Raw genomic sequence first — 11,325 nt, forward strand, 5'->3', positions numbered from 1 at the left:
GTGGATCTAGCCTAATTCATATAAAACTGCAAATATAACATCTTAGTTGCACTCACTGCATCTTTCCTTTCTCACCAGCATTGCACACAGTTTACCGGCTGATATAAAAGTCATTTTAGGTCTTGTGATCACTGTATAATTTCCAAATGACCTAGCACATTACATTAAGCAACCTGCGTAACACAAAGGTGTTTTTAGGCATATTGCTGGGAGATTTCTATTGCTTTTGCTTAGCTATCTTCTGCACCACGATTCACTTATTGCTTTATTTTTAATAAAATGTTTTTTATGAAAAGACTGCTTGTGCCACTGCTCTTAAATTGTTTGTCCAACTTCAGGAAAGGTAAAGGAATGTAACTGAGCATGGGGGGATGTAATTGAGCAACACATACTGTTCCTGGGTTTGTAAGGAACTGAAACTGCAATTTTTTGGCATGTTAGAAATACATAGCTAGCATCGCAGATTGATTGCATAATATTTACAAAGTCAGATCTATGAAACAAGGTTTTATGTTATTTGTTTCTTTTTAGAGAATTTGTACGAGCGACAAAGTATAAGTCAGAAGCAGAGACGTTTGGTTGGAGCTTTGTATTTGAAGATTTTGTGTCAGATGAGCTGAAGAAAAAAGTCACTCAAAAGTTGGAGGTTGGTGGATTGTTTTTTTTTTGTTTTTGTTTTTTCCGTCTAGATTATACCTACTAACCAGAATGTAATCACTATAAACTGGATGTTGGCTCTATGTATTACTGCGTGTTACTGAGATGGCAGTAAGGTTTCAATAAATGCAGTTTTACCTCTCCATGGTATCTGCTTTGTAACATAATCATGCCCTGATGTAATTCTCTGACCTCTGGACCGGACCAATGCATGGGTCTGTGCACAGAAGGGGAACGTCGGCTGAAAATTTTAAATTATTTTCCTGTGGGGATCTGCTGAGGTTTACCATGTGACGTATTTTGCAAGGCAACTATCATGGTAGCTAGGTAAGGCTGTATTTTGTATTGCTGCAGGTAATGGAGCCTTAGGGCCCTTTTACACTTAATGCGTTGGTATGTGTTAATGTGCGTTAGTATGCATTTTTTCCATAGCAGTGCATTGTGAAAATCAGTTTAAACACGTATAGTGGGAACTGTGCCATAGGAAAACATGGAAATTACTTTGAAATCAGTTTTCTTTCAGTTTAACTGAGAGCAACTGTAAAAGGACCCTATAAGGGCCTATTTACACTGCACGTGGATTCTGGATGCAGAAAACTGACTCCAATGAATGCCTATGGGCCTGTTTCCACTAAACGCAATTTTTCTGATGCAGATTTCCCATAGGCATTCATTGGAGTCAGTTTTCTGCATCCAGAATCCGTGTGTAGTGGAAATAGGCCCTTAGGCTAACTTCACACTGAATCCATTGCGATGTACTGCATGCACGAGCGGAACATCACCATGGCTCTCAAAACTGGTGGCTCACAGTGATGCACACTAACTCATTGGTTATCATAACATGGGCACTTGCATTGTGTCCAGTAGAGCACTGCTTGGCTCGCGTTGCTACAACATAACCCAAAGCACCATGGGACCAATGAAATGATATGAATGCTCCAATTGCAGAATCATTGCAGCAGGTTTCTTTGCATTTAAAGTTTTCGCGCAGTATGGATCGGCCCTTCTTCAGGAGAGCTCAGGGACACGCGCACTCCTGAACCCTTCCCAGGGCTCATGGAGGTGTAGTTGGTCGAATAGCTCTAACGGACAGTGCTGGAACCAGGACACCGCGGGAGGAACGGGAAGGCTCTTCAGTATCTAAAGCCTCCCTCTCTACAGGTAAGTATATGACTTTTTTTTTCTTCATTTCAGTTTTACTTTAATCATTTTTATTTTTGATCTTCGCATTTGTTTTATTGAACTGCATATTTCCTACAATTATGCATCTTCTTTGTCAAGTTAAACCCCCCTGTCAGGTGACTGCCTTATTTGTTTGGGTTGTTTTCTCTACTCTTTCAGATTAATGTAAGCCTGCTTTGATAGAATCCTGGAAGTAGTAATTACTGACCTTCTGAAAATTCTAGATGCAGATTCTTTAGCAAGTGACTTATTGGGAACAGGTTTGCAAATCTGACCTGCACAGTTATTCTGACTGAGAAGTGATTGTAGGCAGAGAATCCTCATCAGAGCCAGGAAACTAGTATTAGTTAGTACTATGGATGGAGAATTACATGCAAATAATTCCATTTTTTTTTTGCAGAAATAAGCAAAAAAGAAAAATGTATGGAGCTTGAAAATATACCCATATCAAAAATCAATATCAAATCCCACCTCAGCTTCATTTCATTGGTCCATTTTCGAGCTCCATAAATTTGCATAATCATTTTGCATAAATCTGCATCAACTCAGAATTACATGTATCTTTCTGACCAACTCTGCTCAGAAGGGAAGGCAGTGGTACTGAAGTAATTTAAAGAGAGCCCGAGGTGGGCTCATATTAAAAAACAAAACTAAGCTACCTGGTGTGGGGTGTGGGGCGGATCAGGTAGCTGCCATCCCCGCTGCTCTCCGCTGCTCTGTTGGCCTGCTGGGACCTACTTTCAATTTCGTGACCTCTGGGTCACAACACTGGAAGGAGAGAGATCTCTTTCCCAGCGTGTAGGGAGGCGGGGGTGCAGTCAGGGAAAGAGAGCTGCCCAATGGCAGCTGGGGAAAGCCTGCAGGAACGCAGCCAGCGGGCATCTAAGCAGGGAATCATCACCATCACCCTACAAGATAACAACAAATATTGTTGCTAATTTCAGGGGGGCTATAGCGCGGCAGTGGGGGGACACAGGCGCATGCCATGAGGCAGAGAACATGTGGGAGAGTAATAGCCAGGACCTCACAAACCTTCCTTCGTTTGTGCTGCAGAGTTTGGCTTTTCCCCTACACTCTCCCCATTTCATCCACATGCAACACTGAGCTCTGTTGTTAGATAGAATGCTAAGGTATTAGTTGTAATGACAGCGGTATTCTGTCTTGTTTTAGCTTGTTACAGCAAGCATGTATTATTATTAAGATCATGAAAATAATGAAAGTTCTTGTTTTAGTTTTCATCAGTGTCTTACACATTTCTATTATTCACAGTCTGCACCGTGGTGGCTTCCTGTAGAGAGAGCGTTTTGGCGCCAGGTAAGCATTTCTGACAATAAAATATTGCTTTCCGAGGTTACTGTTTTTTAAAAAATTATTATTATTCGTAATACCAGCAGAAGTAATTAATTGCTTCATGATAACTATGCGCTGTAAAGTTTTGAAAAGAACATCTTTTGTAAAACCTTGAAACACATACCGGAAAGTATCTGAATATTATATACTTTACTTAAAGGGACTTCGAGCACCTCTCATGGGCATGCCTTTAAGACTCCGACCAGTACTGCAAAGTACTTAATAATGCATACCATTCTGTTGCTTGTGCTCTCCTCTTTCATCTGAAACGCCTTTCTACACCAAATAGTTTTCGTTCGATTTCAATTTAAAAAATGCTGCTGCCATCTTGGCTATGTTATAACTTCAAGGTCACCCCTGTCTTCTCTGCTAGAGAAGTGCATCACTGAATGAAGCAGGAAGAGGAAGTGACACGCATGGCCATTGCAAGAGGCTCCTCCAGAGGGGTCATAGCAGGGCTTTGTTGGAAGTCGTCTGTCTTAAAGGCATACCCATGAGAGGTGCTCGTAGTCTCTTTAAAACTTTTTGGGTACTTACATATTAAGCCGTCCAGCAGAGCTGCCCGGGTGTTGGGATTAAAGAGCAGCTGATTCATCACGGATTGGCTGCATTCCAATTTCGGCAGTGAAGAAACTGATCCATGACAATTCTCTTAAAGAGAATCTGTACTCTAAAATTTTTACAATAAAAAGCATACCATTCTCTTTATTATGTTCTCCTGGGCCCCTCTGTGCTGTTTCTGCCACTCCCTGCTGCAATCCTGGCTTGTAATTAACAGGTTTAGGCAGTGTTTACAAACAAATGACATGGCTTCAAACCAGAGTATGATAGGCTGAGAACAGCTTACTGTGTGACTCATGCAGAGCTTGAAGACAAGCAGTGCTGCACATTCCACACATTCCAGCCTCAGCCCGACAGAGCCTACAGATGAAAGGAGATAAGATTTATTACAGAGACAGTGCAACTACCAAAGGCTGCAGTAAGACAGACCACATACGAACAGGCATAGAAACTTATAGGATAGAAGAAATAAGGCTTAAAATGTTGTTACAGAGTCCCTTTAAGGTGGCCATACACTGGTCGATTTGCCATCAGATTTGACCAGCAGATAGATCCCTCTCTGATCAGAGAGGGATCGTATGGCTGCCTTTACTGCAAACAGATTGTGAATTGATTTCAGCATGAAACCGATCACAATCTGTGGTGGTGCTGCTGCTGGAGGATAAATCTGACCAATTATCATGCAGGTTGGAATGTGTGTACAAGTCTTTTGAACAACTTTTCATTTAGCTTGCGCACATAGTATTTTAGTGAGTTGGGTGTTTAGTTGGTTGGTGTGTGTGTGTGTGTACGTACTTGTAATGTAAACAACTCGTTGTACGGTTGGTCATGTTGTGCGGTTGGTTGGGCATTAAGTTGGACATGTGTATGAGCCTTAAGATTTACCACACAAGGCGAGTAATGAAAATGTTTCCCTCGCAGCCTGGTCAGCATACACTGTTTACTGAATGTCACACCCAGATCATCCTGAGCCCTTCAAATGCAGACACGCCTTGTTAGTGTGAGCAAGTTTAGGTTTTTTTTTCTCTCTCTGTCTTCTCCCACTCATCGAGTATAATGTCTCTGATCTCATCCATCAATGGAAAGGTTGTAAACAATTTCTTGAGATGTTTATAATTTCTCTTCCTCTTAGGAGCCGATGGGTCCGGCTCATTGTCTTCCTTGTCCCAGTCAATAGCCTCTGTACCTGCTTTAACAAAGGGTTGGACAAGGCCAAATCCAATCCAATCTCCAATTTGTCCAATCCTTGGGTACTGGGAACTGAGGAAGTTTAGGGCTGTGACTCACTCTGCTGAACTGGTACCTGTCCAGGTGGTATTTGGGACAGTATCAGTCATTGTATCCTGCACTGCAATGCAATGACTTCCTTGACATCAGCTGGATTGGAAACAGCCTCCCTGGTGTATACCAGTTTCCCTGGCATCACAGTCTTCTCACAGGCCCAACACTGCTTTGAGTGCTGTCTAGAGGATGATGATCGAGAATATAAATGACCATGAACTGAGTGGCTATGGCGGTATATATATATGGTCTGTGGGGGCATACTGGTGTCCAAAGTGGCAGCCAATGGAGCTGCAAGAGGAACGACAGGCTTTAGAAGAGTAGGGATAGGAGGTAACGAACAAAGACACAATGGATTCCCCACTGCTACACTAACCTGTACAGGTACTGCGTTTTCACCTTAAGCAGGCTGATGCTGCAGGCTACTGTGGTCTGTGCTGAGAGCCTGGTGAACAGCTGCCACACTCTGCTGAACAGCCGGGGATTAAATACAGTAGTCTGCGTGGCCTGAAAACGAGGCCTTTTTGATCCACCCTGTCCCACTTCTGTGTTCCAGAGTGGGACAAACTGCGTGATTGGCCACACAGCACTCCAGTGGGCATGAGAGATACGCTGGAACGCACGTCGCTGCTCAATCGAGGAAAAGGGAAGAGAAAGGAGAAGAGGACACTGCACCATACCTGCTCTTTTAGAGCAATATGTAAATTTATGCCTATGCGATAAAGACAAGCTTTTAACTTACATACGAGCCTCCTGATAAACAATATGACCCCCAAGGCCAGCAGAACTCAGGCACATCCTACCTCAGGTACTTTTATGACCTACATAGAGGTCATGATCCTGGTGGTAGCAAACCTGGGATGGACAGCCACATGATGTGGCAAGTTAGGGGACAACAAGTAAAAACGTTATGTGCAAAGACACCAGCTAGGTGAGGATGCTGATGGTGGGATTGCTTAAACTATGATTTAACTGTCCTATGAGGTAGTGGATGTGGAGCCACTACTCCCACAGGTGCTGCCATGCAGGCATTAGGAAATCGTTATACAGGGTGCCCTGGGGTACTTGGTTTAGTGAGATGAGTGATCTGCTATATTATCTTTCTTATTTTCCAGCCAGCAGGACCAGGGTCAGGCATCAAGGACAAGTTGGATTATCCAGTTCTGCAGGTCAGCTGGAATGATGCACGAGCCTTCTGTAAGTGGAGAGGAAAAAGGCTGCCAACAGAGGAAGAATGGGAATTTGCTGCACGTGGCAGATTAAAGAGTATGTTATAAACAGTCTTCTCTCTGGTGAACCAATTAACTGATTTTTTATGTATCAATATAGAAGCCATATCTGGAAATTTGAAACTTGTTTAAAGAGAACCCGAGGTGTGTTTAAAGAATGTTATCTGCATACAGAGGCTGGATCTGCCTATACAGCCCAGCCTTTGTTGCTATCCCAAACCCCACTAAGGTCTCCCTGCACTCTGCAATCCCTCATAAATCATAGCCGTGCTGTGAGGCTGTGTTTACATCTGTAGTGTCAGTCTCAGCTGCTCCCCCGCCCCCTGCATAGCTCCGGTCCCTGCCCCCGTCCCTTCCCTCCAATTAGCAGGGAGGGAAGGGATGCAGGCGGGGACCGGAGTTCTGCAGGAGGCGGGGAGAGCAGCAGACTGACACTATAGAGATAAACACAGCCAGCTTTGACAAGCTGTTTGTCAGCAGCGTGGCTGTGATTTATGAGGGATTGCAGAGTGCAGGGGGACCTTAGAGGGGTTTGGGATAGCAACAGAGGCTGGGCTGTATAGGCAGATCCAGCCGCTGTATGCAGATAATATTCTTCAAACCCACCTCGGGTTCTCTTTAAAGGTTACTTCATTTTAATGGAAAAATCTATACAACAGTCGGCATCAAGACATTTTGTAACAGAATGCCATTTAATATTAGCGTTACGCTCTAATCTGTATCTTCAGTAACCTTGAGGCCTTGTTCAAAATCACTCTGAAAGCGCTTGTGCAATGATTCTCTATGAGAAAGTTCATATCAGAGCGGTTCGTTTGTGATCCGCTTTCAAAAGCGGTGCTTGGGCCATTTTTCAGGCGATTTGCTTCAATGGAAGGTATAGGAAAAACGCAAAATGCTCACAAAATCGCTTTGGCAAGCGAATGCGTGAGCGTTTTAAAAAAAAAAAATACATTGTATTTATTTTTTCCGGATCAAAAGACAGAAGCGATCTGCAAAAGCGCTTACAAAATCGCCCACAAAAACGAGCGAACGCACAGAAAACGCGAAAAAAGCCCACTGCGGACAGACACGCGAGCCGAACGCAATGTGAACAAGGCCTTAAGGAAACTTTCTGGATGCCAAGGCAACAGTATGTGGTTTGCTGGAAAAAAAATGCCAGAATTCTCAGCTTATTTTTTTTGTCTCAGTGGTTAAACATAACAGGAACTAAAAGTTTCAAATAACTGTGTAGAACTGGCACTCAGTGGAAATAGGATTGCAAGGTATTGAGATCAGCCAGTCTGTCAATAATAATCGAAATTACAGTATATGCAATTATTTTATGAAAGACATCCTAAAAAAATAAAGCCAATCACTATATTCTGTACAGATCTTATAAGCCAGTATCCTCCTCTTTATTTTGTAGTAAACAGTAAAATTATGCTCAAAGTTAAAATACTTTACTGCTATGTCCTATTTTCAAGTAATTATCCACCACCTAGTGCAGTCTCCTGCCTGATGCTAGGGCACTAACACCAGGTTCAATGAATCACCACTGAAGATGTCACTCAGCATCCTGTGTATGCCGCAGATGTGTGGGCAGCATCGGGCTTCATACATTGGAACTTATTCCCTCTTGCAACTCTTTAAAGGGAACCCAAGGTGAGAAGGATATGGAGACTGCCATATTTATTTCCTTTTAAACAATACCGGTTACCCAGCAGTCATCCTGATCCTGTGTCTCAAATACTTTTAGCCATAGACAGTGAACAAGCATGCAACAGATCAATGTACTCTGACTCAGCTGACTCAGGTTTTACTGGATTAGCTATATGCTGTTCCAGGGTTTTGACTCAGACACTACTTATGCCTGAAGATTAACATGGCCGCCAGGCAACTGGCATTGTTTACAAGGAAATAAATATGGCAGCCTCCATATCCCTCTCACCTCGGATTCCCTTTCAGTCCTCTGTTGAATCCCTCCACTGATTTGTGGTAATGATGTGCTTCTGCCACGTGAAGGAGCTCTCCTGCTTAATACAAACTGTGCAGACTGTTTGTCTACCATCAGCTGAGCACTCTTTATTGAAAAGACTTAGAAGACAATTCTTGTGGCATGACTTATCACCCCACCCTGGTTTCAGCCCTTTAGCCTTCATCGGGACTGTGAATCAATTCCAAAAGGGGGTCTTTCATAAATATATTAGTTCTCCTCCCTTCTATTAGCATTACCTGCATTTGACAATCAAAAATTCTTTGCCACCAAATTAAAGGATACCAGAGCCAAAAATGCTTGGAGAAACAGGGGAGAGAAGGCATGTATGGGGAGCTGTCCTGACGTCCACCACTCCCCCGTTCTCCACTGTCCCTGTCAGCTGAGGGACACACGCAGCCCGGCTATTGCCTGCGTACTGATGCCCAACTCTGGCGACCCAGAAGAGGCTGCCGGAGGAGCTTTAGGTATGGAAGGAGAGGGATGGAGGGGAACGGAGAGAGCGGTGTCCCTCAGCACGGCTACCCATAAAGCCCCCCGTTTCTCCAAACATTTTCAGCTCTGGTATCCTTAAAATGAGTTCCACTCACACGAAAAAATATATCCAATAAGACCTTAAAAAGTCTGGATCAGTTATCATGGATGCACCTAACATGGAAATGAAAAACTGCAATAAAAACATATAAAGTTTATGTTTTTCACATTGAAATAGGCAGAGCTACTGAGCTGTGACCTGTGAAAAATAGAGTATTTATGTAATGCAGTCTGTTAAACAATTACTGGTATATAGAAATGAGCTGATAAAGATTGGGAAAGTAAAGATTTTCCTTTGGGAAAGTGGATACACACATTAAATGTGCCTGATTTTATGCTGACAGGCATGACATACCCGTGGGGAAACTCGTTTGAGGCCAGGCAAAGCAATCTCTGGCAGGTAAGCTCTTGCTTTTAAACAGACTTATCCAAATACAGTCTTAGCAATTTCCTATTCTTGACTAAAGTCTATTTCATTTTACGTCGATCCACACAGCTACTGGAGTTATAGTGGCAGCAGGGGCATTTACTAGGCAAGGGGAGTTATGTTGCTTGTGCAACACGTGCTATGTCAGTTGTGTAAAGGACGCCAGGGGACCTTGCGGGCTACAAATTGTGTTTTTAAAACCTGCTCAGTATCCCTTTAAGTCACTGGTCCAGAATGAGCATGCTGATCAGATGACTCTGGTGTGACTCCACTGGCTGCATCCGTGTTGCAGGTGTGAAGATCATGGTGGCAGCACAGTGAGACGACTGGGATATTTCATTACACAGAGCTTTCAGGAAGAACTTAGTGCATCAGGGGTGGCTATGATATTCTGTGAGGGTAAAATAAGACAAGGTTGTGTTTGTTATAATAGATGGAATGAAATGTTTGACTCTGTATTGTCCTGACGGTGTCTGTCATTCTATTAACCTTCCTGGCGGTAAGCCCGAGCTGAGCTCGGGCTATGCCGCCGGAAAGCACCGCTCAGGCCCCGCTGGGCCGATTTGAATATTTTTTTTTTTTTGCTACACGCAGCTAGCACTTTGCTAGCTGCGTGTACAATCCGATCGCCGCCGCTACCCGCCGATTCGCCGCTATCCATCGCGGCGCAGCTGGGGGAGGGGCTGGGGTGATGCCGCTGAGCAGCGGCTATCATGTAGCAAGACCTTGTCTCGCTATATGAGAGAAAAAAAAAAAAAAAAATAGCTTTGCTGCCCCCTGGCGGATGTTGACAAACCGCCAGGAGGGTTAATCATGTACTTATTATTTATACATGAGGTGTCTCAAAAGGTAAACCTGAGAAAATGCTTAATGTTTCAGGGAAAGTTCCCCAACATGGACTCTGCTGAAGATGGTTATCATGGTGTGTCTCCAGTAACTGCATTTCCTGCACAGAATGCTTATGGCAAGTAATCATTACATATAACACAGGAGTAATCATTACAGATGAACACAAGATGCTGTCTAGTACTTCTCAGGGCTGGTATCAAGTGTCTGACTGTAGAGCATTTTCTGCTCTTTGAGCAGCAGCAAACAGGCAAGAGTGCAAGCTATCATTGTGTAGATGTGGCTGGCTGTTACTACAGTCATGCATGGCTCCTTTTATATAAGTAGGGATAGAAATCACTAGTAGATGTTTACAGCAGCGAAAGTGAGCAAGATGCTAGCATTTTTCAAGCATTGCTCAGTGTCAAAGCACTTTTGGCTATTGCAGTCATAACTCATATATTGCCTGAGTGTTGGTTTCACTGCATAGCTACCACAGAAGTCCATGCAGTGTTAGGATGTCAATTCTTTTCCTGTCTTCAGTGATCTAGCTGCCAGCCATATGCTTCGCCCGGTGGGGATCAGTGTGGGGCACGGAGGTTCGGCCCACCATGCAGGAGGTCGACCCTTGATCTGCACAGAGTGTTTTTCATTGGTTTTATTGTGCATGTATGTCTTGGGACAACTCCTTTACATTTTTTCCAATTTTGACCACACATAATAAAGGTAATTTGCACTTGTGTACTAATTGTGGCTTGCAGCCAGCTTTTTCTTTCTCTCTTTTAATGTAGATCTTAAGGTTGGTACATACCATGCAATTTTCATTTGAGATCCTATTTCTGGTCAAGACAATGATCAAGAGCTTATTCAGTCAACAACAACAACAACAAATAACATTTGTAAAGCGCTTTTCTCCCGTGGGACTCAAAGCGCATAAGCATGGCTCAGACCATCGTGGTACAGAGGAAGAAATTTTATAAATCTGGAAATGCCAGGCTAAACAGGTGGCTTTTCAGTCTGGATTTGAATAGCTCCAGGGATGGTGCTGTCTTTACTGGGTGTGGTAGGGAGTTCCAGAGAGTAGGGGCAGCATGGCAGAAGGCTCTATCTCCAGATTTTTTGAGGTGCACTCTGGGAGTGACCAAGTTTTTAGAACTTGCTGATCTGAGGTTGTGAGAGGTGTGGTGCAGCTTCAGCAAGTCCTTCATGTATCCAGGGCCTAGACTGTGCAGGGATTTGAATGTCAGCAGTCCAATCTTGAAGAGTATTCTCCATTCTACTGGTAGCCAGTGCAGTGAGCGAAGGAT

The 11,325-nt window shown here is 43.6% G+C and overlaps 1 protein-coding gene across 5 annotated transcripts in view; it reads left to right on the top strand.

Moving 5' to 3' along the window:
- SUMF2 (sulfatase modifying factor 2) overlaps positions 1-11,325 on the top strand; it is a 58,799-nt gene that overhangs the window by 4,593 nt on the left and 42,881 nt on the right. For all 5 annotated transcript variants that reach the window (XR_011026223.1, XR_011026224.1, XR_011026225.1 and 2 more), the window contains exons 3-7: positions 532-646; positions 3,109-3,153; positions 6,147-6,297; positions 9,111-9,166; positions 10,073-10,157. Coding sequence is in view for 2 of the 5 variants with exons in the window: in XM_068268580.1 (XP_068124681.1) it covers positions 532-646; positions 3,109-3,153; positions 6,147-6,297; positions 9,111-9,166; positions 10,073-10,157 (452 nt within the window). In the remaining 3 variants the exon portion in view is untranslated. The remainder of the gene's footprint in view (positions 1-531; positions 647-3,108; positions 3,154-6,146; positions 6,298-9,110; positions 9,167-10,072; positions 10,158-11,325) is intronic.

This window comes from Hyperolius riggenbachi, chromosome 2 (assembly GCF_040937935.1).
Source record: "Hyperolius riggenbachi isolate aHypRig1 chromosome 2, aHypRig1.pri, whole genome shotgun sequence".
Classification (NCBI taxonomy): domain Eukaryota; kingdom Metazoa; phylum Chordata; class Amphibia; order Anura; family Hyperoliidae; genus Hyperolius; species Hyperolius riggenbachi.